This window comes from Cnephaeus nilssonii (assembly GCF_951640355.1).
Source record: "Cnephaeus nilssonii genome assembly, chromosome: 11".
Classification (NCBI taxonomy): domain Eukaryota; kingdom Metazoa; phylum Chordata; class Mammalia; order Chiroptera; family Vespertilionidae; genus Cnephaeus; species Cnephaeus nilssonii.
In genome coordinates, this window is record NC_137082.1 from 12,841,189 (window position 1) to 12,869,184 (window position 27,996).

Consider the following 27,996-nt stretch of genomic DNA (forward strand, 5'->3'; position numbering starts at 1 on the left):
GTAAACCTTTATTCTGAGTGAAACACATGAGGTCAGCTTCTGCTGTGTACTATACATTCACGAGAATGACTGTAAACCTGGGGCCACGCTGTACCGCACGCAGCCCGTGTCTCCCCTAGACAGAGCTGGCAGTGCAGGCCCCGGAGGGCGGAGCCAGGGTCCTGTGGAGCTGGAGGGGGAGGAGCCACAAGAGGGCAGTTTCCAGTGGGCAGTTCTGGCGACTGCTGAGCCGGCTGATCCACCAGAGCGCCTGTCTCCTGACACTGCTTGGCTGCACACGGTTCACAGCAGCGGTGTGTTCACTGGGGCTCAGAACACAGCGGCCACGCAAGCACTCGGCACTGCGTGGCAGAGACGTCACTCACTCAGCACAACCATACATATTTCACAGCAGTTCACGCTCACATTCAGCCTTTCTTGGAGAGCTGGGGCACAGGAGGGCCACGAAGAGGTATTTGCCCCAGCCCCTCCTCCTATTCACAGTGTCAACTCCATCGGTTAACCTTGAGCCATCCAAAGACTGAGGAACAGGCCTCTGTATGGCTTCACGCATCCACACCCAAGGAGGAACAAATACATTCAAGTCCAGAGTTCACAACGCCCTGCCCGGCCCACTGTCCCAGAGGGCACGGGGGTTCCCACCCGGCTCACCCTGAGCAGCAGGGCAGCCTGCAAAACCTCGCCCTGATTCTGGGGAGAAGGTGGAGGTCTGCCTTGGGGAAGTGGGGGTAGACAGGGGCAGGGGCACAAAACAAGACTCCAGTCACAGGAATGGATGTCACAGCTACTCATCCCTACAGATGGAGAGCGTGGGGACAGTGGGACTACATCACCGGGCCTCGGCAGGTGCTCTTTCCCCATCTGGTTTGCTGTCCGCCTGCAGCTGAGGCCGGGAGGAGGAGTGCTGGGCCAGGGCTGAGTGCCAGTCCTCGGCCCGTCCAGGGGCAGGGCTGCAGGAGGAGGGTCTCGGCCCGAGCTGTGGCCTCCTCCCAACACGTCCAGAGTTTCCAAAGGGCCTGTTCTTGCAGAGACGGAGCCACCACCTTGAGGACACCAGGCAGCTCAGCCACTACGAGGCCCTACTCTTCTGTCCATTCAGGGAGTCGATGTAATGAAAAATGGCCCCCAGGGCCCAGCTGGTCTCAACGTTGTTGATTTTCCGAGTCAGCTGGAGAAGACAAAGGGAGGGGCAGAGGGGCCCATGCACACGGGTGGAAGGATGGCTTGGGTGGGAGGCAGGAGGCAGCGTCCTGGCCCCTTGGGCTGTGAGGGGCACAGGGCACCAGGAGGTGAGTCCTTACCTTCAGCACTTTGTTTCCCGGGAAGCCGAATTCTCGGAGCAGCAAGCTGATGTAGGTGAGATCCATGCACAGGAAGGGGTTGCTCTGTGGGCGGGTCTCCGCTGTCCGGCACACTGGGGATGAGAGAGCCGGTTCCCAGTCAGGTTCCCGTGGGGGTGGGGGTAGGTGTATGCAGACCCGATTCCACTCACTCCAGTTGTCCACTCTGCGCCAGGCTCCGTGTGGACCCCGGTCCTCACCACTGATTTAAACAAGCCTGCAGCTCCGAGCAGGACAGCGACCCGCCAGGAGCACCAAGAGGCAGGGCCTGAGGCCAGCCACTCGCCAGGGGCTGGGCCGCCCGTCCCGGTGTCATGGTTGGGAGGCCACATCTCTGCCCCCATGACACAGACACCTCTCCCAGACGCAGACCTGGGCTGAGGAGTGAAAACACCAGCAAAACTCGCTCTGAACACTCTACTCTTATCCTCCAGGGCGATGGACAAACCCACCCACAGCCTTCCCAGCATTCTGCTGGGCACCTTTTCCTACTGAGGAGTCACGGGCACCCAGTGTCCACAAGACAAACCCGGAAATGACAAGAAAGCTTAGAAGCCATTTTGGAGAGTGAGGAAGAAGGACTTTCTATGGAGAAACATACAAAGGCCAACTCTTTTTCGACGTGCCATTGGGAATGGCAACCAAAGAGCAGAACATTTGCAAGCCTTCGCTTCACATCCTTTTTGGCTGGGGCGTGAGATGGCGAGGAAAGGGACGGCTCAGGGCTGCAGGGCCAACACCTGTGACACCCAAGGACACAGGACCGAGCGTCCCGTTTGTGCCGGCGCCACAGGAGTCTCGAGGCCACTGAGGCCCGAGGCTGGCACCTGGGGGTCCTGGGGAGGCAGGCGCAGGGCGTGCCGAAGGGCTGGCTGCCAGCCTGCTCTTCATCCCTCATGTGCCAGGCTCTGCTGTTCTGGGGGCCCTGGCTTCTGCAAGTTCTGGGGACGATTTTGAATTTACTGGGACACTTTCAGGGGAAATCACTCTTAGGGTTAACCTGAATCACAGCGAGAGGCGTCAGGAAAAGTAAAATCAAGGGAGTCCATTCCTCACAAGGACTTTTTACGTCTGGGGACACGGGCGGCCCCCTTCCCCACCGCCTGGGGCCACACGGAACATGGTGAACTGTTGGTCTGGGCCCAGCACGGTGACCCAAGTATACTCTCAACTCCATTCTCCCCCCATCTGAACACTCATCTGGTTGCCAGCATCAAGAGCCACCCCCCCAGGAGTTCTGGTGCCACTGCCTGTCGAAAGCCTTGCAGCCCGCGTCTCAGACGGGACGGTGTCCCTGCCTCCAGCTCCAGCCTTTCCCACCCGGGGAAGCGCAGCCGCCACTCACCGTACTTGGCCGCAATTTCAAAGTCTCCGACCACGAGGCTGCCTCCCTTCTCCGCATCTGGGGGACAAGACCAAGCGTCCAGTTTGTGCCGGCACCACAGGAGTCTCGAGGCCACTGAGGCCCGAGGCTGGCACCTGGGGGTCCTGGGGAGGCAGGCGCAGGGCGTGCCGAAGGGCTGGCTGCCAGCCCGGCTGTAAAGCAGGGCAGTGGCCCCAGGACACTGACCACGGCTTCTGAGGTGCGGACAGGCGTGGGGTGGGCAGATGTTCCATGCAGGACCACAGGGGGGCGGTCAGCACAGCAGAGATCTTACAGGGGCTGCCCGAGGAAGCCCACTTTTTAACTTTAAGAAAAGTAAACTGGAAATGTTTCCCAAAGCTATGGCCCTGAGCTCAGCAATGGTATTCTGGCACCCGTTTCCTTAGTGTGAAAAAATTCTGTATAAAGAAAGCGAGGGGCAGGTTGGTAGGTCTTAGAACAAATGGGCAGCCCCAGGCCTCTGGCCATCCCCGGGGACAGAGGCACCTCACGTATGTCTGGTGTGAGGCAGCTACTCAGTGTGTGGAAAGGAAGTCTCCTGACTTCTTGGGCGCTGGCTAAGTCAGCAAACGTCAACACTGAGGGTGGGTCCCGAGGGGATCTTTCAGAGCCACGTGTGAGCACACGAGGAAGTCAAAAGAGCTTTTCCGAACACCCAGCATCTCCTGGGTCCCCTGGGCAGATGTCGGAGCCCCAGGGAAAGAACAGCCTTCGGTCACGGTGAGGAGTCCCAGACTGACACGGGGATGCTGTGGGGACGGGGGGAGAGGGGTGCCCAGCAGGCTGCCAGGGTGTGGTGGACCCCAGGCACTGCAACGCCCGCAGCTGGCAGCACGGTTAGGAAGTGTGCACCACGTGTCCTTGCTCCAGCTACACGGAGCCCACAGGGTCCCTTAGGCCCTGGTTGGCTGCAGGGGGCAGCCCAGGGACCCTTGTTCTGTGCCAGAGAGAGGGACCTGGGTCTGAGAGAAGGATGAGAGAGAAGACCCCTACCCCCCTGGCTGCCTTCCACAGGGGGCCTGACAGTGGGTGGCTGAGTGAGCGTGAAGACTCGGCTGGAGGTCTCAGGATCCCGGGAGCCAGAACCTGACATCATCGGTGTCTTTGAAGCTTTTTATTTGCATTAATGCTCTTATCTTTATCACAGGCCATGCATTCTGAATTTCTCAATTATTTCATTAACAACATTTCTGGTCACCACCCAATGAGGTGACTTCAAACCCTCCAGAGTTTCCACCCTCAGTCTAAGCACCACCCCGTGGCAATCTCCACATGTCATGGCCTGTCCTGACTGCACTCTGGGGTGTGGAGTAGTCGGAGAGACCCTAACAGCTCCTTAGGGTCACCAGTGGCGTCGGCTGACCTCTCCCCAGCGCAGCCTGGGGGCCGGCCAGGGACAGACGGCTGCTTGGCTGAGTCACAAAGGGCTCCGTCAGCCAGAGACTCAGGAACCAGGCAGGAGGGTGGGTCTGAGTTAGGTGAGCCAGTCCTGCCTCAGAGCAGAAGTGACTGCTCCTGCATCGACAACATACCTACAAGTGGCTCACATAAAGGAGTTATTTACTTAAAAGGGGCCTTATTACCTCTTATTCGATGACAAGACCCCTGCCCTCCCTAGTCAGTCCACTTCTCGTGCCCCGAGGTGATTGACAGCACAGCTGCTCCCCGATAGAGTCCCTCTGGGGTCTACACCTTACTGATGAGTTCCTGGCCCAGCCCCACCTTACCTATGAGGCCAACATTTGCTGCAAGGTCATAATAGTAGGAAAAAGCATAAAAATCCACATCCTTCACTTCTTCTGTCCTGTGCACTTTATTCTGAAGGACTTCGGACACTCTGCGGGCACACAGCTGGTAGAGGTTCACTGCTGGGCAAAGTAAAAAGCAGGGCCAGCAGTCAGAGGGCTCCCAGTACCCAAGCACAGCCCCTGCGCCCCTTTCCCAGCGACCTGAGTCTGACCGGGAGGGGGAGGTGGGGCCAGAAGCCTGCAGACACCACCCCAAGTCGGTGTGCACTAGCACCATCCCCGTCAATAGCACCTCTCAGGGCCACGGCTCTGATCGAGAGGGAAACCTGACTGCAGGACACCAGCCTCTGCTGGGCCCCATGCAGCCATCCTCACAGCCCAATGGGCTCAAGTGTGCAGTTTACCCTCCACGCGCCCTCTGCCAGGCCCGTGCTGAGTTCTGAACATGCACCGTCTTCCTCCGTCTCACCAGCCACCGTGGAGGTGAGGCCTGCTCTCTCCTTGTGTCACAGATGAGGAAACTGAGGCCTCACAGGCAGCTTGCCAAGCTCACAGGCTGGCCGTTAACTCCTTGCTTGGAAGAACACAGGCCCTGGAGTTAAGGGATTAAATGCCTACAGTCCATGCCCGGACCAGTTTCCCATCTTCCTTTCCCAAAACCTGTCCCACCATCCAAGGGCAGCCCATTCAGTCCTCTCCGAGGCCCACAGGCCACCCCCTGCCCTTCAGACTGGACCAGTCACACTACCTCCTCCTTGTTCTGTAAACACGGCAGCTGCCCCAGGGCCCCTGCAGCGGCTGCTCCCCCAGCTTTAGATCTGGTGGCTCACTCCGAATCTCTGTCTGCTCTCAGATATCCCCTGGTTGTCTTATCTAAAACAGCAATCTCTCCTCCTATTTTATTTTTCTTCAAAGCGCTTTCCCATGTGTTTTACTGCCTGACCCCTTCCACTCCCGGGCACAGCCTTGCCTGCACTGTGCACTAACTGTGTGCCAGTAGCTGCAGCAGGGCCAACAAATGGCATGTGCACAGTGGCCGAGTCACAGTGACCCGCATACCCACTGGATATGAAGACATGTATTTGGTCTTGTTCCTGGTTTCTGATACAGAGCTCCTAAATCCCTTGTAAGATCCTGAGTGATGGGGGTGGGGGGTGAGGAGGGACAGCTGCTTCTTTCAAGCAGACCTGAGTTTATGCTAATAAGGTGACTCTTGGTGGGTCCCCAGGCTACAGGGTGGGGGATGATTGTCAGAGGAACCTACCATGTGATATGAGGTTTGGAACTTCCCAACCCCAACATCCGGGGAGGGGCGAGGGACTAGGGACTGGCTTATCACCAACGGCCAATGATATAATCAATTGTTTGGAGGACTGACTGGTGTAGAAAACCCACACATTTGGTGCCAGAAGAGAAGCCACAACTCTGTCACCAAAGGCAGACAAGCCTCAGGACCACATGTCCAGCCTGGGAGCAACATTTCACACTTCTTTTAGATGACACTGCAGTGCACAGAGCGACAGAGACCATGTTGGGGGAGAGGGGCCAGGCTGGCAAGACCCTGTGGCAGGCCTTCGGGACCCTGCAGCCTGAGCAAACCTCCGTCCTGGAGGAGGGGGGAGGAGAGGCCATCGCTCCCTTTGTTCAGAAACGGGCTTGCTGACTGCCCTGGGGATGCGCAGGCCTTTCTCACTGGGGCTTGTTGGGGAACCCGGCCCTTGGGAAGAAAGCATCTGGCGACTGACAAGGAAGCCTTGGGCAGAGACCTCGCGGAGTTGTTGGATCCCAGTGGGCCGGCAAGGGCCTCCCAGAGTCCTGATGAGGTTCAAAGGGCGCCTCCATTTGAAGGACAAGTACAAGCTTGTCTGTAAAGGAGGCGTGATGACAGTCTCAGAGGTCCTTGGAAGGGGCGGGCTGCATCGTTACCCTTATCCCCCACGACGAAGGGTAAGTCCACAGTACCTGCCTTCTGCCCTGAAAGTCTGTACGTTATTTCAGCATGTTCCCACTCTCCTTTGAAAGTGGGAGCCAGACAGGGACTGACCAACTCCTCTCCATCCTCCACTGAAATAAAGAGAGAGAAGAAAAGCACATTGTCACTGCAAGACCAGGGCACTGCATGGAACTGAGACATGACTCCACTGAGGGGAGGCCTATGGGACAGAATATTTTGGGCCAGGACTACAGGCACCGAGGGTACAGGAGAGACCTGACTCATGGGAGTGTCCAGGCCAGCGCCCAGGCAGAGCCTTTACCAGAGAGGCCGGAGCAGAGCCTCATCTGCCCTGGAGACACGGCCACTCCCAGCTCACATTCCCTGAGGGGCTTCGGGGTTCCAGGCAACAGGCCTAGTGCTGCTCAGTGGATTGTCACAGGCCCCTAAGAGAAGGGGAGCCAGTCGTTACCCAATTTATGGATGACCGAGGCAGGGCCAGGATGCTGCTACCCTGCCACAGGTCTGTGCTGCTCCCCCAAAGCTGGGGCCCCATAATTAGCCAAGGAAACGTGGTGGCTGGCCTCCAAGGCTGGCCCCGCAATGCCACCCCTCGAGGATGTATGTGCTGGTCTCCCACTGAGAAGTGGGTCCCTGTCCCTGCCTGAGTCTACTTTCACCAAAGAAGGTACAGGACACAATGTCCTGTGACTCAGGCCGTCTTCTTTCCTCTGAGCCGCCAGGGAGACTCACAGGCTGCTCTGCTGGGACAGAGGCCACGTGGAGGAGTGCCGGGGGGCAGGCATGCAGCCCAGCCACCCTAAATGCCACCACATGGGACCCCAGGGACCCCAGGTGTCACCCAGTTGAAGCCTATGGGTTCATGAGATACAGTAAAATGTATTGAGTGCAACCACTCAGTTTGATGGGTGACCTGGCTGTGCAAAAATGGATAACACAACAGGGAGACTCGTCCTCTGAAGTACACCCCACTTGGTGGGTGTCACGCCCCCACTTGTGTGGCCTGTCAAGACCAGTGGCCTCCCAGCTGCTCTATATCAGCCATGGATGGCAAAGTGGTGCTTGCCTTCTTCTTGTTGGCCAGTGTTTTCTGGCTCAGCATTTCGGAGATGACTTTACTAGCATTTCTTTCTTTGGAAAAATAACTTGGAACGTGCACAGGTAAAACACACTAGCCTGCGTCCCATCTGAGTGCCACTGAGGTACATCTGGGGTATATCCTTCTACACACGTCCCTTCTGGGCTCCCCGAGTCCTACCGGCAGGGAGGGCAGCCCGGAAGCCAGGCCAGGGGTCAGCGGAGGCACTGGGAGAGAGGGGGCTCCACTCCCAAAGGACGCCCCATGCCTGCTGAGCCAGGAGGGCTCTCAAGATTGCATTCCACTTACCAGGCTTCCCCTCTGTGCCGCCCAGAATCGCCAGCCGAGCCGACATCAATCCGAGCCCCAGGTAGCTGTGGAGAGAAAGTCCTGGGTGAGGGCTGGCCTGCCATCTTCTACTCGGATCCCAATACATTCACCTGGCCTGGATCCAAAACAAGTGGGAAAGGGAGGAAACTGTGGCTTTTCTGCTTCTTCTAGAAGTCTCCCTTTGCAGAGCTTAGAGCGTCCAGCTAATTAGTTCAACAAATGAAGGCCTAGTACTTGACAGGAGCTTGTCTGGGAGCTGTGGACACCAGTGAACGCAACAGCCCTGATCTTTATCGTGCACATGTGTGTTACAGAAAGAATCTACTGAAGGCGCCAAGTGCACTAGATGGTCCAGAAAATTCCTGTACAATCCATGGGCCCGTCCCCACTTCTTCAAAGCCTCCTCCAAAGCAGAACAGAATAAGAACGAAAGAAGAAATGTCATTTTACTGTAGGAAAACTGAAAAATGGAGGGAGATGGTCCAGGTGGGTCCACAGCAGGGGGTCCCCGGGACCTGGCGAGTCTGTGACTGAACACTCCAGTCACCCTACAGGTGGGAGTTGGAGGCATGGGGGAGGCCTAGCTGAGCTCTGTGCCTGGATGGGCACCCTCTCCACCCTCACTCCCAAAGACACACCTGTAGGAGTAGAGCTTGTAGGTACTATTAAAAATCTGCAGTGACGTCAGGTAGCCGGGTGGGGAGGTCCGAAGGGTGTCCTGGGGAAGAACATGAGGGTTACTCCCCTTCCTGCTGGCCTTTCTAGAAAATTGTCCCCAACTCCCTCAACTTGTTTCAAAGCACAAGGATAGTCACAGATGTATTCAATTAAAACAGCTGTTCATTAAGCCAAGTTAAGCTTTTCATTGGAGCAAGAATAAAAACTAAACCTCCAAAAAGTAGGTTTTTCCTTATGAGTAACATTTACTGGTTCTGACAAATATGGCCCAACCAAGACAATGATGAGTAAATTTCATAAGTGCTCTTCTGCTGAAAACTAAAGCTAATTATACTAAAAAATGGTGGATGAGGAGGGTACTGTCAGGCAGGGAAGAAGAGGGCCACTTCACAGTCTCTGGCCCAAGGGGTTCCAGGTAGTACATACTTTATCACCCCACACATTTCCATTTTTTTTTTCCAGGGAGAGTTAAATCAAACTAAGCAGCGTTAACTGAATGGATCTGGCCCTTGGGAGAGGACCTGACGGCCTGGGCCCAGAGCCACCAGGTCTCCGGGCCTCCCCGGGGAGGGAGCCTGGGAGGGTGGGACCCCCACAGGGGCTGGTTACCTCAACTCTCGGAAGGAAGGTGATCTGAGTGGACCCTCCGCCCAAATCCAGCATGCCCACACTGCTGCTTCCTGGGGATTTCAAACTGCCTGGAGCACAGGAGGAAAAACCAACCCAGCACGGTCACGTTAGTAAACAGAGGAGTACAGCAGAAAAGGAAGGGGAGGTTAGCAGCCAGGCCCTTCAGCGGAAACAAAAACGGCAGCAGCTGTGGCTATCTGAAACTCTCCACATAAAGACGCACCGTGTTTAAGAGACATGAACAATGGCTCCGCGGGCTGTGGCTCTAATGTGGAAAGGAGAGGACCACACTGACTGGCAGACATGCTGGGCCGGCCCACCTGCTGCTCCTGCTCAGAGACGCTGACTTCCCGATACCCTACAGGCCCCGGCCATGCCTCCCCTCCCCACACCAGCTCGGAGGCTAGGCTCCCGATCACTTAACAGGGTTCCCCTTTCCCCAAGGGGCCAGGAAACGGCTTTCTTTTCTATATCCGTGTCAGCCACACTGGTCTTTCCCATCATTTCACAAAGGGGCAAAACTCCACAGGTACTGAGTTAATCTAAGAAAAGTAACTCCTTGCTGCCTGGTTCCAAAAACAGAGGTTTCTGTTCCCTGTTCTACCTGCTGTCGAGGAATTCAATTATAAGGTGATCAGCATGTACATCATGTTTCATACTCAAAGTGACCAGTTTTATTCCTGGCTTCCCAGAAGTGAGAGGACAGGGCCCCGGCGGCTGCTGCTGCAGGAGGAGGGTAGCGGCGCTGGGGAAACCACCGGGACTCAGAGAGCACCCCTTCCCGGGCACATACGTCTGTGAACTCAACGCCTGCCCGGCCAAGCCAGGCGGACACCCCCACCCATTCCAACTACCTACTCTGAGCCAGAACGCGGCAAAACCCCGAGGGGGTATTTTAAAGAGGAGAAAAGGGGCTCTTAAGAATGGGGTCTGAACCACTAGCCTTCATGACGAAGTGAATGTACCTGTGAGGAAGTTGACGGTGATCCAGGCTGAAATGCCTACGGGAGAGTCACAGAGAGCATTTGAGTCACGCGAGGTGCTGTAGACAACATACGGACGCAGATGCTACTTTCAGGTTTCAGGAGCACAAACTGACCACTTCCTCACCACCCTCAGCCTTCAGACCAGGGACAGAGGGAAGACTGAGTCATGCCATCCAGTGGCTTCTGGCAGACAGTTTTAGGAGATACCACCCTAAAAAACTAGAATACTCTGCCAAATGTCACATCTCTCTCTCACTCCTTTATCAACTTCCTCTTTTTGGAAGAGAGCCAAACGTCCCCTTTCCCTCCCCCATACAAACAAACTCTCAAGGTCATACTTAAAGCCAGGGGCTGGTGAGGAACTTTACTAAGCGTATCTTAGGATTAAAAATGCAACAGTAACATTGGAAACATGGTAGTAATTGGGCATTCTCCTTAAATGCTCTTAAAATGGAAAGAATGATTATTTTCAGAAACTTCATCTGTGCTAGTCAAGATGAGAATCTCATACTGGCTCCAAGAAGACCCACGGAGATAGTTAAACTGCGGTTTGGAATGGGATGGTCACTCAGTCCTGTCCATCCGTGCATCTGACCCGGAGCGAGCTGAGAGCTCCCAGTGGCTCTGAGCACGGCCACCTCACAGGAGAGCCTCCTCGCACAGAATGCTCTGGCAACGCTACCTTCATCGGTTCCGTTCATGATGGAAACACAGTCATCCCCGACAAGGAAAGGTGACGCCTTAAACACTTCTTTCACCTAGATGTAAAGAGAGACATGTCTTTATCCTCTAAAATCTAAATTCACAGCCCCAATCAAGCTATCTCCCAGCAGGGGGTCTCAAAACACCAGAGGTATCAGCTGCTGCTGCAGAGCAGCAAAGCTCAGGTTTTGTTTTCAGCTTTTATGATGCTCTGCAAGCGCTTTCCTTGTTAATCTGCTCCCTGGACTAGTGACGCAGATGCTGCCCTGGAGAGCCTGTGCTGAAGCAGATGCTGCCCTGGAGAGCCTGTGCTAAGGTACTCTGGACTGGAAGGCTCTGGGGAGCACTGACTCTGCTGGGCCCCAAAATGCTGCCTTGCTTTAGGACGGAGGCTCAGACCCGGGACCCCCGCATGGCCTGGAGATGAGCTGGGAGAGGGGAGGCAAAGGCAGTGAGCAGCTCCATTTGAGGTTTCTCCTTATCCATGTTTTAGCAAGTATTGACACACAGGAACTTAAATACATCTGGTACACCCCAAATGCAGTGGTGTCCCATAATCCTACCTGAGTGTATAATTTTGTAAGTGACCTGGACAGATGTGCAACCACCCGTCGTTCAGCAGCTGGTTTGGAAATAGTATAGAGGACCAGGGGGTCCATTCTGCTTAGAACAGTTTTCCTGATTTGGCTGATGAAAGCAACCTCCAGGCACCTGGTAAAGAGGGGTTCCAGGGCCCCCTGCATGGGTGGTGCAGGGCCTGGGGACACGCCTGGCCATGTGAGAGCCAGGAAGAGGCTAAGGGTCGCTGCAGAAGTGACACCTGAGAATCGGCCTGGGAGCAGGACTGGCTCCCATGAGAACAGCAGGCTGGAGCCGACATGTCAGGAACTCGGTTCCCACAGCCTCTGCATCACCAAGCTCTTGGGTGACAGCCCTTCAAAAGCACGATGAATTTTTAAAGCAAAGTTGTTCTCATGATAAAAACAGATTTATTCTAGAAAACACCAGCAGTTTTAAATGTCAGGAGGAAGCAAATGTCATTCACTCTCTAATAAGAATTCAGCGTTTCTCGCTTCAGGAAGCATCCCATGGCCTGACTGCTTGGGCACGGGCTGCATGTTTCATGTTTTTAGTTACTGTAAGCCACCCTCATGAAGGAAATGGGCAAGATCACCTTTTGTAGTAAATTCTGAGCTTTTTCTCCTGGTAGCAGACGTAAGCCAGCGGTAGCTTTGAGCACCAATGGGGTGGCCTTCCAGAAATCAAAAGGAATTTCTTGTTTAGCAACATCCAGCAATTCCTGAATACCTGGAGTGCTCTGTGAACGGGTAAAACAGGGTCTGTCAATGCTTAGCAACGCTTAGTGCTCTATGAATGGGTAAAACAGGGTCTGTCAACGCTTAGCATACACTCACAGATGCTCCCTCACCCTTTGGTTTTATTAACTTACTAGAGGCCCAGTGCACGAAATTCATGCATGGGTGGGGTCCCTAGGCCTGGCCAGTGATCAGGGCCAATCAGGTTCCCCCCCTCCCACCCTCCCCACCGCTTTCTTTCCTCGCCACCCGAGTCTGCCACCACCCATCCCCGGTTTCCCATCCCAGCTTGGGGCCCGGCCCCAATCGGATGATTGGGACCTGCCAGCCAGGGGAAGGAGGGAGGGAGGGATGGGGGAGGGCCCAGGAGGTGGGCCGCCAGCCCTGAGGAGGGAGCCGGCTCTTGGCCCCCCTGGGAAAGGGGCCATATCTGCTGCCACCAACCTCCGATTCCCCGTCCCAGCCCGAGGGCCCGGCCCCGATCCAGCAATCAGGGCCTGCCCGCTCAGGGGAGGGACTGGAAGGTTGACCAGCAGGCCCAATCGGCGATGGGGGGCCTGCGGGCCAGGGGCAGCTCCTGCGTTGAGCGTCTGCCCCCTTGGTGGTCAGTGCACATCATAGTGATCGGTCCTTCTATTGTAACAGTGGCTTAGGCTTTTATATATATATTAGTGGCCTGGTGCACGAAATTTGTGCACATTAAAAGGGGATTAATTAGAGGAAATATTTTAATATTGCTATTTGCCCTTTCTCTATAATAGAAGTGTCAGAGATGAAAGAAAATTAGTAAAATGTATATGAAAATCTCCCTCCTGTCATAGTCTGGGGCGCACCACAGGACCCAGAGTCAAGTCCCTGCCCACCCACATGCGCCTCAAAATTGTGAGAGATCCAGACTTGGCTGGTCCCACCCTTGTCAAGCCCCGCCAGGCGGGGTCGCAGCCGCAGGTGCCCTGGCCCGGCACTGGGCCGGGGGCGCAGCCTGAGGTCTCCCATCAAGCCCCACTAGGCAGGGGGTGCAGCCTCAGGTCCTCCAGCCTGGCGCCAGGAGTGGGGCGCAGCCTCAGGTCCCCAATCAAGCCCTGCTGGGTGGGGGGCGTGGCCTGAGGCCCCCCGGCCCAGCACCGGGCGGGGGGTGTACCTTTAGGTCCCCTGCCAAGCCCCACTGGGTGGGGGGGCGTGGTCTCAGGTCCCCTGGCCCTGTGCCGGGGCAAGGGGCACAGCCTCAGGTCCCTGCTGATTGCTCGTTAAGGGAACTCGGCCTCCGCTGTGGGTGCAGCCATCTTCTGTTACAGAAACCCCACCTCTGCTGTGGGCGCCGCCATATTTGTGGTGGAGTGACGGTCAATTTGCATATTCCCTTTTTATTATATAGGATAGATAAATATATAGTTTCTAATTTTCCAAATCGGCATAAAACAGCAACTGAAGTGGTGCTGGCAGGTGGGTGAGGCACAAAGACCAGGAAAGCACAGAGAAATGTCCTTGGTGGAATGTCATGGGATGAGGCCCACGTAAGGGGCTCCTGTTCTACACACCTGGCCACCAAAACCCTCACCCGGCGACCTCAGACGAGTATGACTCCCCTGGACATCATGAGCAAATTCTGGGGTTGCTCAGAGTGCTAAAACCCATGAATAATTACACTGAGGGGTCATTTTCACCTGGGGGAACGCTTGACCCAAATATTGGATAAGGCCCTGTGTCTGTGGGGACGGGTCGGGGAAAGACTTTGGTAAAACACTGCTGGCATGTCAACAGGCACAATGCCATGCGGGCAATTTGGCAAGGTGTGTGCAAGGGAAAAATACATCCCTTTTCCTAAGAAGTCCCACTCTAAGAATTCATTAGAGAGAGCTCTTTGCACGTGTGGGTAATGAAGTGTACTACAGAATGTGACAAACAGCAGCCCTTCTTATACTGTTAAGATCAAAAGACTGGCCGTTATCGGAATGTCCCTCAGGAGGGACTGGTTCTTTAAATTCAATGTGCACACATAACTGCAATACCATTCAGCCAGAAAAACCAGAGAAGCTCTTCCCATACTGAGAGAGTAAACGGTCTCTAAGTGATATTGTTTAAAGACAAAAGCCAAGTGCACAGCAATGTGAATGCCACTCCATGGCGTACGTAAAAGAAAAAGGAGGGGAGAATACAGATGTATTTGCTATTATCCACATAAATGTGCTCTTGAAGGATATGCAGGAAACCAAGGACACTGGGAAGTTTATCCCACTTGAATGTGTTGCCTACTGAAATAAGTAAGGTTTTAAAAACCCAGAGCTTATTCTAGATATCCAATTCAATCAGGTTTGACCTATGCTCATGCTAGAATCACTAATTCTTTTTTTATTTTTTTTTTAACCAAACTACAGGAAAGCAAGGCTATGACTTCACTGTCTGAGATCAGGAACCATCTGTGGACTAGAATGACCTATTAGCTTTTGATTTGAGATATGCTTGAACCAAAAAAGGAACTCACAGCTATATTGGTGACTAGTTTCATGAGAGCCTTCGTGAAAAGACAAGTGTCCCATATTAGTGTAGTTGTTAAGTTTTATGGACTTTAGAAGCATAAATGCTACAAGCTTACAAAAACCACTGACAGCTTAAATTTCTTTTATACTTATTTGTTTTGTGGATTTTGCGTAATACATCTTTAACCTTTTGTTTTAGTCAATGTTTGTCATCTTCAATCAGAGAATTAAAACAATAAAAATATTAAGTTTTCAGAGAATGCTTTTTGTAAGTTTGTAGCATTTGTGCTTTTGAAATGCATCAAGACCTCTGGTGGCCTGTGTGCGGGTCGTAGGACGTGCCTGGGATGGCCAGGGCATGTGTGGGAGAGTGGGAGCTGCGGGCCCTTATGCATTGTACCAGTTTCCTCTATTTTCGGACCAGATGAAACATATGAATGGCCCCGGTCAGCACCATCAGAGATGCTATTTTGTGAAGATGGCCTACTGCGCTCGGGGAAGAAAGCTGGCTTTAACAAATCACAGTTAGAAGACAAAGTCGAGAGAAAACGGCTACCTTTTCAACGTCGTCAGCATAAGCAGAAAGACCTGGCTGGAGTGCTTTGAAGGTTTCATGGGTCAAGGTGGGAGTCTCTAAGGAAAAAAACATTTTTTTAAAAAAGGTACAGCTATGAACGTATACACAAATATATAAATCTATACAACTAGAATTAGCCACACTTTTAAAGGCCAATCTGAAAACAGATGGGTCCCAGAGGGACAGGAGACCTGTCCATGATTCTCATCTAAATTCTGACCCTAGTTTGGCTAAACAAGATGAATATTATACCTAACATTTTGGCCAGAACTTTACCTTTAAAATAAAAAATAACTTTATTCAGGTATAATTTGCATACAAAAAACACACCTCCATTTAAGGTTAATTCTTGTTAATAAATAGAGGAGCAGGGCAGATGATTTTGCAATTTTTTCAAACTGCAAAAATGAAAGTCATTTCCTCGATTCTGGGATGGATGCATTATAGGATTCTAAAAATATCTTTCTTCTTTTTTAAATATTTAGGAGGCTGGACTCCTGCGCATATAGCAGGATGAGCATTCAGAGCATGCAGTGGCCAAGGGATGCTGGTCTGAATTCAGACACGGAGACCCAGGAGGAAAAATCAGAAACAAAACTTTTTGTAAGGGAGTCTCTCCAACGATTAAACAACGGAATGTCGCTATTAACGGATTCCATGTGGACATGTGTTGTCTTAAACTCAGCTCCAAAATCATTTTTGGAGGTAGATAGGTCCAGCACATAAATGTGTATTTAACTTGCAACAAGTTTAGAAACAAAGCAGATAAAAAGTAAATAAACTATGCCATGATGGTTTTGAGGGGTACTGAAGGTGTCTGCTTCACCTGCTCAGTTAAATGCACAAAATGGCATCGACTCAGAAGGCATTGAAAGTGAGCAAAGAAGCAGCGTAGAGAGGAGAGGACCCCAGCTTGACCAGTGCGCCTGCTGAACAGTCAGCAGGAAACATTGGCTAGAGGCCGGAGAGGCAATCCTCAGAGCCAATGGGCACAGAGAGGGGCTGGGAAAGGAGGTCAAAGGGAGGAGGAACAGGGTGAGAAGCTGGGCAGTGGTGGTGGGGGGTCTCCCTATAGGAGAAGCCAGTGAGTGAAGGTGCCTAACCCCCTCCTCGGGGAAGCAAAGCTCACAGGCTCTGGCTCCAGCTCCACTCTCACTGCCGAGGCCACGGCCCCACTGGCAGCTCTGTGCTGGGCTGGGTTCTGGGTCTCTCCAGTTATCTGACTGTCCTAGGCTCCTAGCTCCACGGGCCTGAATCTGGGGTTACTTCCTGCCTTAAATTCACTAATACGACGTCTGGCCTAAGTCATGGTCCCAGCCACTTGACCTGCCCGTGCACGCTGGGAGGGGACAGGTCCCCAGACACCGTCTGGGATCTCAGTTGCCCTTAGCTGGCAACCAGATGCTAGTACAAGTAAGAATATTCTGGGACTCCTGGGAAATGTAGATTCCTGGGTCCCAACCCATAGTCTGAGTCAGCATCACTGGGACACTGCATTTCTGACAAGCTCCCAGGTGAGTCTAGGCAGGGAGTCTAGCCCATACCCTGCGAAACCACTGCCTTTAAGGGGGGTGGATCCCACGAGCTCTGCTGGGAGAGAAGGAGAGAAAGCAGCCCGCAGCAGGGCTTTCAGCCTGGGCGGGATACCTCCAGGCTGCCAGGTGAGTTGGAAGATGTGCACTCGGGTGCCAGTGCTTCCCGCGTCAAACATGATGCCATAGAAGACCTTGTGACCACGTGCAGTCGTCCCCGGGGCATCTCGAGTCTGCTGGCCCCTGTGGGCCCCCGAGGCTGCCTCCGTGATGCTGAAGAAGGCCTGGGTGGCGAAGACCCAGTGCCACTTGATGTAGGCGATGTAGATGAACAGGCACACAAACAGCCCCAGGGGGTACGCCACCTTCATCATCTTCAGGTTCCCATTATTTGGTATTTTTCTCATTTCTTTGTCTGTGAGGACTGGGCTGGCAGAACGGGAGAGGCAGGAAAAACACATTAGGCTGCGAACTTCCAGGACAAGTCAGAAATCCCTGTGCTCGGGGACAAAACACGGAACTAAAACATGGGCTGCGTTTTCTCCTGTGAATCAGAAGCTCCACTTGATTCTCAAAATGATTCTGGCAGGTGTGATCCCTATTTTACAGAAGAGGAGCCGAGGTGTATAAGATGAGGTGAGTTGTCCAAGGTTGTAGGTCCTGCAGGTGCAAACCTGGGGCACAGACCCACAGCCTGAGCATGCTTCCCTCTAAGTGCTGTTCCAGACAAACAGCTTTGGGACTCATTAGATTTTATTTTTTAAAATATATTTTTATTGATTTCAGAGAGGAAGGGAGAGGTAGAGAGAGATAGAAACATCAGTCATAAGAGGGAGTCATTGATTGGCTGCCTCCTGCACGCTGGCTGCCTCATTCTATTTTAAAAAGTCATGTATAAATGATGCCCCCAAACCTTTCAAGGTGACAGGAACATGTATCCAATCCATTCTTCCACTTTTTCTCCCATTCAGTAATTTACTTTTCAAAAGGGTTAAAATCTTGTCCTTTGGGAACTGAGAGCCCCAGACAAATTAGGGAATATGCTCGTTTTTGTTTCCCTGGAAAACTCACAACACATACATCTTTTCATTCAGGTAGCATATTCCTGTCAAGAAGGGAATCATGCCTGTGTGCGAAATAAACGAATTCAGCACCATTAACTGTGGCTCAATGCACCCCAATGAAGCACGTGTTCAAGTTTCATTAGCAGCTTCTAGTGCAAGGCACCACGTGGGAACCTGACTCTTCCAAGGACAGGAAGTGAGGTGCCTCCTTCTCAAGGTTCCTGTGCCCTCAGGCAAAATCCACCATTCTCTGCCAGTTATGGTAAAAGGAATGGAAATTCCTAGGGGGAAGGGATAGGGAAGTGCCGGGTTGAAGGCAGAACGTGGGTTTAGGCTGCCCACAGCAGTGTGTGACCGTGGACAAGTTACCCCCTTGCATGAGGCTGGTCTCCTCATCTGTAGGGGGAGCTGCTCACGGGAAAGCTGCCTTGTGCTGCTGTTTCAGGACAGAGAGATGTGTAATGTGCTCAGAACAGGATACAGAGAACATAGATATGAATGCCGGCTCTGCAGAAGGGCCGCAGGAGGCAATGTGCCCTGGAACCAGGGACAGGGATGGGTAAGAGTGCTGCAGGCGGGGTGACTGCAGCGTCTGGGGATGGGAAAAGTGGGGGCCAGGGCCATCAGTGCAGGAGGCAAGCCTACAGTGGCCCTCATGCCAACCTCGAGTCTGTCTCGGTGGAACCTTGGCTCTCAAACTTAATTCGTTCCAGAAGGCTGTTTGAGAAGCGATTTGTTCAAAAACTGGAACATTTCCCCCCATTAGAAATAATGTAAATTGAATGAATTCGTTCCAGACCCCCAAATGAGTCTGTTTTAACCTTTCTTATATATAATACATGTCTAATACAGTACTGTTTAACTCTTTGCACTCGCTTGCTTTTTTCTCGATTCCTTTATTCTAATGCTAACGGAGTCGAGTCACACTCGACATCCCAGTGCAAAAGGTTAATCTATAAACAAACACTTATTTTCTTAAATTTATCCAACCACCCCCTACCAGCCATAAACGAATCACTTTTAACACTAGGAGTGTCTTTCAGGAAGTCAGCATGCAGCATATTGCCTTTTTCATTGATCCACTCCTTGTGATTCCCTGATTCCTCACCCCACCCAACTTTCAGGCCCACCCAAGCTATTTCCAGTGGCTTCCATATGAGTGGTCTGTCTTGGTGCCTGTTTCCTAAAATCTCTTAAGGAAGCAGCATCTGGTCCCAGTGTGCCCTGTACCACTTGCTAATTGGCCCCAAGCCCGGCATTAGCAGCAACCAGCCTTGGTTCACAGCCTGGCCTTGCCTGGGCACTTCCAAGCCCAACACAAGTAGCAGCCATCTGCAGATGGCTTTGTAGCTCATGCCTGGTGAGCTAAATACAGGTGATGGTTGACCTGGGCCTGCACCTCCTGGGAGGTCTGAGAGCCAGCACACCCAGTGGACAGCTTCAGACCACTTCTAAGTACCACCACCCAACCACCTCCACAAGTGACACACTTAAGGGGCAGACTAGGCGGGCAGCAGAGACCTGCTGAAGTAAGTCCTGCTTTGTGGGGTGGGCCGCTGCACAGCTGATTCTCCACAGTGGTTGGAGGTCAGTGATTGCAGCCACTCTTTTCAGCTGATCAGCCTGGGGGTAGTCCCTCCTATCGACATGCCAAGAGCAATTAAAGCTCAACTATAAGAGGAGGGTGTACATATCCCATGGCGGGGTGTGTGTGTGTGTGTGTGCACCTCCAGTGCCCAGTTTGGGTGATCGGGGAGACTGGACCCTACAGGACACCTATTACATTAGGCCACTCTACCAAGCCTGGGAGACATAGCAGCTCTACCTAATACATAGAAACAAACCCAGGGAGGCTGCCAAAATGAGGAGACAAAGAAACAATCCCAAATAAAGAACAGAACAAAATTCCAGAAAAAGAGCTAAACAAAATGGAGACATGCAATCTACTAGATGCAGAGTTCAAAACACTGAACTTAGTGAGAACTTCAATAGCATAAGAAAAGACCAGTCAGAAATTAAGGACACACTAACTGGAATAATGATTTTTAAAAACAACAACAAAAATACAAAAGTAAAATGGAAAAATATTCCATGAAAATAGTAGTCAAAAGAGAGTAGTGATGACTATACCATATCAGACAAAATAGACTTTAAGTCAAAAACTGTCATAAAAGAAAAACATTATATAATGACTAAAGGGCCAGTTCAACAAGAAGATAAAACAATTATAAACATATATACCAGAGCTCTTACATATATGAAGCAAACATAGAATTGAAAGTAGAAATAAACAGCTGTATAATAATAGTTGGAAACTTCAATGTCCCACTTTCAAGAAAGGACAGAAAAAAATCAGACAATCAACAAGAAAATAAAGGATTTGAACAAAATTATAGTCCAATTGGATCTGAGACATATACAGAGCACTCTACTCAACAAAAGAATACACATTTATCTCAAGAACACATGGTACATTATCCAGGATAAATAATATGTTAAGCTACAAAATACATCTGAAGTTAAAAAAGATCAAAATTAAACAAAGTATCTTTTCTGATCACAACTAGAAATTAAAAGCAGAAGAAAAACTAGAAAATTCCTAAATACGTGGAAATTAAATAGCACATTCTTAAAGAACAAAAGGGTTAAAGAAGAAATCAAAAGAGAATTTAGAAACTATCTTGTGATAAGTGAAAATGAAAACACAATATACCAAAACTTATGAGATACAGTGCCAACAGGGAAATTTATAGCTGTAATTGCTTATATTAACAGCGAAGAAAAATCTCAAACCAACAACCTAACTTTGCACCTTAGGGAACTAGATAAAGAACAAACTAAACACAACGCTAGAAGGAGGAAAACAAAAATTAGAGCAGGATAAATAAAATAGGGAATGGGAAAAACATAGATAAATCCTTGGACCCAAGAGTTGGTTCCTTGCAAAGACCAAAATAACACAAAATTTTAGTTAGATTGACTAAGAAATAAGGAAAGAAGATTCAAATAATTAAAATCAGGAATAAAAAAGAAATCACTACTACTGATTTTATAGAATAAAAACTTTAATAAGAGAGTACTATGAACAACTGGATGCCAATAAATTGGATAACCTGGACAAACTGGACAAATTCCTAGAAACACACAACCTGCCAAGACAAATTATGAAGAAATGGAAAGTCTAAAGAGACCTATTAAAAACATTGAATCAACATCAAAAACTTCCCAACAAAGTAAAGCCCTGGACTAGATGGCTTCCCTGTTGATTCTAACAAACATTTAATGAGGAATTTACAACAATTCTTCTCATAATCTTCCCAATAGATAGATACAGACAATCAGGCCTGGGTTTGGAGCGAGAGCTGGGTGGAGGAGGGCAAAGGGTGGGGGGGGGGGGGGGAATGGGGAACATCTGTAATACTCTCAACAATTATAAAAACCCACAAAGTTCGAGGCCTCATACTTCCTGATTTCAGAACACACTAGGAAGCTATAGTAATTAACACACTGTAGTAGTGGTATATATAAGGACAGATATATAGACTAATGGGATAGAATAAGAGCCCAGCCCTGGCCGGTTTGGCTCAGTGGATAGAGCGTCGGCCTGTAGACTCAAGGGTCCGGGGTTCGATTCCGGTCAAGGGCACGTACCTTGATTGAGGGAACATCCCCAGGAGGGAGTGTGCAGAAGGCAGCTGGTTGATGTTTCTCTCTCATCGATGTTTCTAACTCTCTCCCTCTCCCTTCCTCTCTGTAAAAAAAAAAATCAATAAAATATATTAAAAAAAAAAAAGAATAAGAGCCCAGAAATAAACCCTAATGTATATGGTCCAATTATCTCTGACAAGGGTACCAAGACTATTCATTGGGCAGAAGATAGTCTCTTTAATAAATGATAATGGGAAAACTAGATATCCACATAGAAAAAAATGAAGTTGGATCTTTACCTTACATCAAGCATGTCAACTTTGCGGCCTTTGAACTGTGAGGTTGACATGCTTGCCTTACATCATATAGAGAAATTAACTCAAAATGGATTAAAGATTTAAATATAAAACCTAAAACTATAAAACTTCTAGAAGAAATCAGAAAAAGTTTCCTGATATTAAATTTGACAATGATTTCGTAGATAAAAACCAAAGCACAGACAACAAAAGCAAAAATAGACAAGTGCGACTACATCAAAATTAAAAACCTTTATGCATCAAAAGACACTAAAAACAGAGAAAAAATGCAACCTACAGAATGGGAGAAAATATCTGATAAGGGATTAAGATCTGTAATATATAGAGAACTCCTAAAATTTAACAACAAAAAACAAACCATTCCATTCAAAAGAGGGCCTAAATAAACATCTCTCCGAAGAAAACATACAACAGCCAATAAGCATATGAAAAGATGCTCAACATCACTAATCATTAGAGATACACAAAACTACAATGGCATATCACCTCACACAAATTACGATAGCCATTATAAAAAAACACACACAGCAGAAAATAACAAATGTTGGGATCAACGTGGAGAAATTGGAAACCTTGGGGGATTTTAAATGCTGCGACCACTAAGGAAACCAGTATGGAGGTTCCTAAAAAAACTAAAAACAGAATTACTGTATGATACAATAATCTTCTTTCTGGGACTATAACCAAAAGAACTGAAAACAGAGTCTTGAGTTTATTGCACACCCATGTTCACTGCAGCATTGTTCACAGTAGCCAAGAGGTAGAAACAGTTCAAATGACCACCCATAAAATGTGGTATATTTATGCAACAGAATATTATTCAGCCTTAAAAATGACGGAAACTCTGACATATGCTACAATATGATGAACCTTGAAGACACTATGCTAAGTGAAACAAGCCAGTCACATAAACACAAATATTCCACTTATATGAGGTACCTAGAGTAGTCAAATTCATACTGACAGAAAGGATGGTACTAGGGGCTGGGGAAGGCAGGATATGAATTATTGTTTAACTAGAGGCCTGATGCACGAAATTCACGCAAGAGTAGGCCTTCCTTCCCCTGGCTGCTGGCACCGGCTTCCCCCTGGCACCGGCTTCCTTCTGGGATCTGGGCTTCCCTCCAGCACCCGGGACCGGGGCTTTCCTCCGGCCGCCAGCAGACACCCAGGACCTGGCCTTCCCTCACAGCCCTGGCTTCATCTGGAAGGACGTCCAGTCTAATTAGCATATTATGCTTTTATTATTATTTTATTTTTTTCTTAAATATATTTTATTGATTTTTTTTACAGAGGAAGAGAGAGGGATAGAGAGCTAGAAACATTGATGAGAGAGAAGCATCGATCAGCTGCCTCTTGCACACCCCCTACTGGGGATGTGCCCGCAACCAAGGTACATGCCCTTGACCGGAATCGAACCTGGGACCTTTCAGTCCGCAGGCTGACGCTCTATCCACTGAGCCAAACCGGTTTCAGCTATGCTTTTATTATTATAGATGGGTACAGAGATTCAATTTGGGTACGAAAAAGCTCTGGAGATGGATGGTGGTGATGAGCACAACAATGTGAATATACTTAATGCCACTAAGTTATATACTTAAAAATGGTAATGTTATTTACCATTAAAAATGTTATGTATATTTTATCACAATAAAAAAAATCCTTTAATGGCTCTGAGGCAAGACAGGTAACCTAAATGAGTTCTGTGATGTAGGGCTAAAGGCAGTGGTAGGGGAGGAAAATGAAGAGGGCTGAGCCTGCCTATTGTATCAAATTCACACCTTACTCTCTCAACAAAGGCAGCAGGTCATGTCTTGAGATTTTTCCTGCCTCAAATAGTTTCTTTTAGCATCCTTTTCCTTCGGTCCTTTCTCCACAATGGCATCCTCTTCCTTTGGTTCTTTCTTCACACCTCTGCAGAACCTACTCAAGATGCTTACTGCCACTCTGAACCCTGGCAGCTGGAGGCTCCTCCCTTGGGCTCCTTGGTGCTCAGGGCTCCCCTCCCTGAGCAAATTGTAGGTGGAGTGCCTCTCTTCCTTCTGGTTGAACAGCACCTCTCTAGCTGTTCATCCCGGATCTCCAACTCTGGCACAAGGCCAGAGTCCAGCAGCTGCTCAGCCAACACTTGCTGGTAAAGGAGGCTAGCTGACAGCTTAGCAATTCACCAATTCACCGAGACTGAACAGGCAGTCAGGGGAAGAAGGAGGGACAGAAGATGCTCTAGGACCTGGGGGATAGCCACCAACAGTAGTAGGCCATTTAGGAGGGCTGTTACTGGGACACAGAAGTGACCAGTTTTTTACATGCTGAGTTTGAAATGACAGCAGGACACCGGTCACATATGGAACTGCTCTGTGAGAGATGACAGGATTGGGGTTGGGCCAAGGGAGTTATTTGCATTAAGGGGATGTTAGCTGAGATCAGGAGTGAAGAAGTCAGCAACAGAGAAGACCAGGCATGAGTAGAGGCTGAGACACAATCTGGGGTATGCCCTCTCATAGGCCTCCTTTTGTTATATAACCTGAAGTTCCCATTGTTAAATGATCATTAAGAAATATTTATAGAAAAAGTTCTAAAGCAGCTATTTCCAAGGATGAATAGTGAGGGCACAAAAGCAATCCCATATAAATGTGTAAGTGTTTTGTAAAATCCATTTACATAACCAAGTTTTAGCATCCTACCTAATAAAAGGGTAATATGCAAGTTAACCATCACTCCATCAAAAATATGGCGGCGCCCATAGCCACAAGATGGCGGCATCCAGTCTTCTCAGCCCTGCTGGAGTCCCCCAGTCCCGGAGGGGGGTGGTATCTGAGAGTGGGCAGCATGAGTGGCCTGGCGGAATGCTTGCTTCGTCGCCACGGCAACGAGGCAAGCATTCCGCGCCCGGCCACGGATGGGCCTCTGGCCAGCCGGGGCACGAATGGGCCTCTGGGCCATGGAGAGCCTTTGGGCAGCGGGCGCGGAGTGGCCAGGCCCCGCAGAGAGCTACTGGTGCACAGATTCGTGCGCAGGGCTACTAGTGTTCTATGTTAGTCTAAGAGCTATGATCAGGTTAACAAGTGATATATTTTGAGGAAAAAGTTGCTCTTTATTAAATTTGTCTACCTGTTAAAAAAAAACACCTTTACATATGCTATATCTTATTATCAGAGGCCTCCAAGGCTGGCACTTATATCACACAACATAACCTGGGATCACAGGTTAACACATGGTGAGGCACAGACAAAACTTCCTGGCTTCCAATAAAATGTGCTTCATCACTTCCCTTTCCCTATTAATACAAGACTACTTTAGACAACCAAAAAACACACATGAAATTACATACACATGACCATTTAAGCTACACACCATAAGTTCAGGGTGACACAGAGTCCAAATAGAATGTTGTAGGAACAAAGAGCCAGGAACAGCCTGGCCCATGGGCACCTGCAAGCCCCTGAGGCCAAACCCAAAAGCCAATTTCATTCCACGGGGCTAAGGTATTTGTCCAGAGCCAAGACACCTGCAGGAGAGACAAATCGCATTTCCATGGCTACCTCTAGTACTGCAGTGCAAATGTGTTGATCAGGCCTCCCTGGAGGTGCATGGAGGAAAATAATTAAACTTTAGTTTTGTTCTGTGAAGGAGAGTTTAGAAAGTAAGGCAGTAAGGAACATGGAGTAGGCTGGCCGATGGGGCAAGGTGTGTGGTGCACAAAAGCAAACAGAAAGCTTTCACCGAGCGAACCTTGCTCCCAGCTGGCTCCTGCCGGGGGCCACCCTCTGTCAGGGCAGGCTGGGTCAGAATCTGGGTGTGGAGCAGAGGTGCCTGCCCCATGCCTGGCTTGGTTTCTGGGGACAGCAGATGGCCTCTCAGAAATATAAGGCCTCTGATTTGGATGGTGACCACCTAATCTGTTGGCCAGTCCCTTCAAGGTTTTCAGTTAAAGTACACAAAACAGCCATGTGCACAAATGACTGCCACATATACTGAAAACGTATCCCAAATCAGAGTATGTTAGCAAACCACTGCTTATTCTCCTGGTAGGTTTAAAGGGATCTGTCTCCCCTTTTCTGCAAAAAAACTGTACATGAATCAGCCCTGTCATACCACCTGTTGTTTCCTTTTCATAGGACACAGTAGGAGGGAGTCACTTCCAGATCTCTTTACTGGACTGTCCACGTCTCTGGTTCTTCACGTAAGGCTCAAGGAGGGAGACAGGCACACACCATATTAGCCAAATGACACTTCGGAGGGCAGAAGTCGGGGAGAACAAAAACCAATTTCTGGACTTGTATTACTATGCTTGCAAGACTTTTCATGAACCTTGTTCATGCCATGGCAACGCCACTAGGATGCGTCCAGAGGGTGGAGGATGTGTGGGTGCCTGGAGGACACTGGAACTGCCTAGGTTACTTCCGGGTGACTGGTTCCTTTGGGCGGACACCCAGAATGCGGGGCTGTGTCCACAATAATCTACAGAGCTATTCTGGCTTTTCTACAACCCTTAAAACCATCCTGTGGCTCCCAGCTGCACTTAAACTAAAAATCACCCGTCCTTCCAAGGTCCCCTGCCCACCTCTCCCTCCTCGTCCGCACTCTCCTGGCTGCTCACTGCTTTCCACTGAGCAGAGTCCACCTCTGGGCCTCTTCCTCCCACAGCCTGGAGCGCTCTTGGCTCACGGGTCAGCTCAGGCAGAACCACTCTTACCACCTCATAAGCTCATCTGGTCACTCCTCCAACGTCAGAGGTCATTGTCCTCACATCCTCAGTATTGTATGAATGGCATAATCTCACGGGTTCCCTGGGTTTCCCAACTGGGCTGTGAGGCCCAGGAGGGCAGGGGCCTGCCTGTCCTTCCCCTAATTTAAATTTGTCTACCCATTAAACAAATAGCTTTACATGTGCTGTATCCATTACCAGAAGCCCACAAGGTGATGCACCTGCACAGGGCTGGGAGGAGGGACGGCAAACGCTGGCTGAATGAATGAATGAATGAATGCCGCAGGGTTGCCAGAACTGACTGCGCTCCTCAGGGGTCCCCGAAGTTCAGAGTCCAGCGAGAACTGCGGGAGCTGGGGCAGGAGGGCGGCAGGAGGGCAGACCGGTGCGCGAGGGACTCCCAGGCCACCTCCAGGCGCTGCCGCCGGAGACCCGTGTGGCATGCGCGTGGTTCTGCACCCTGGAGGCCCCGGTCCTCCACCACTCCGCCCCCGCTCCAGGGCGCAGCGCACCGGCGCGCCCGCCCGGAGGCCCATGTGCTGTCCGTCACCCGCAGCCCCGCAGCCCCGCCAGCCCGCACCCACCCCAGGTCCCCCGCTTACCCTGCAAGGGCCCCTCTGCCCCACCCGCAGAGGGAGGTGACGTTCCCGAGGAGGGGGCGGAGGGGTGACAGAGGGTGCCTCTCAGTTTTCCCACCCGGGCGGCCGGCGTCACCTCGCCTTCCACACACAAGCTGCAGCGAACCCGCGGATCCCGGGGCCTGGGCCCCGCCCACTTTCACGCCACGTTCCTGCTGGGCGGGGCGTGGCGGGACAAATGCGCATGCGCGGAGTAGAGGCGGGGCGTCTCGGGCCCGCTGCGCAGGCGTAGTGGTCTTTCCCACGTGGGTTGATCTGATGGTGCCTTGCAGCCTTGAGCCTGGCTGGTGTCCCCACAGAACTGGGGTCTCGGACCCTTTGGTGCGCTCCCTGCCCCGCCCCCACACACCGCCCCAAGCCCTAGCGCGGCTCTTCCCGTCGGATTCAGCTTCTGATCCAGCGTCGTCGTTTTACACTCCCACAGTAATATATATAGGAGTGTGCGTTTCCTTACATTTTTTACTAGTAGAGTCTTTCCAAACCTTTGGATTATTGTCCATCCAATTGTTACAAAAATTCTACCTCATATACAGTTTTAATTTATATTTATTCTAATATTTTGAAATGCCTTTTCAATGGAATTGTGATGACCCTCCTTGTGTCTACTGGACCCATCTCTAACCATATTTTACTGTTAGAGTTTCTAGAATTTTTCACTTTGGTTGATACAGGCTTTTGCTTGTGCTATTTATGTTTGGAAAGCTCTTCCCCCAGGTCTTTCCTTAGTGAATTGCTTTGGTCGGAATGTTTGTGTCTCCCAAAATGCATACGTTGAAATCCTACCAGGCAAGGTGGGTGAGGCCTCTGGAAGATGAATTGAGTTAATGTCCTTATCAAAGAGGATGTAGAGCAATCCCCTGCCCTTTCTGCCATATGAGGGTGCAGTGAG

The 27,996-nt window shown here is 50.6% G+C and overlaps 1 protein-coding gene across 2 annotated transcripts; it reads right to left on the reverse strand.

Moving 5' to 3' along the window:
- ENTPD6 (ectonucleoside triphosphate diphosphohydrolase 6) lies at positions 1–27,203 on the reverse strand. 2 transcript variants are annotated; one of them, XM_079785196.1, is made up of 14 exons: positions 27,072–27,203; positions 16,848–17,161; positions 15,180–15,256; positions 12,005–12,148; positions 10,811–10,886; positions 10,108–10,143; positions 9,122–9,210; positions 8,473–8,552; positions 7,814–7,878; positions 6,435–6,536; positions 4,452–4,589; positions 2,686–2,742; positions 1,302–1,414; positions 1–1,168 (listed from the first exon to the last, which is right to left on the reverse strand). In XM_079785196.1, exons 2-14 carry the CDS (start codon positions 17,137–17,139, stop codon positions 1,070–1,072), a joined length of 1,368 nt encoding a protein of 455 aa, XP_079641322.1. In that variant the 5' UTR covers positions 17,140–17,161; positions 27,072–27,203; the 3' UTR covers positions 1–1,069. The 2 variants fall into 2 exon arrangements, with proteins under 2 accessions (XP_079641322.1, XP_079641321.1); XM_079785195.1 differs by having other exon boundaries at positions 4,452–4,592.
- Between the last annotated feature and the right edge of the window lie 793 nt (positions 27,204–27,996).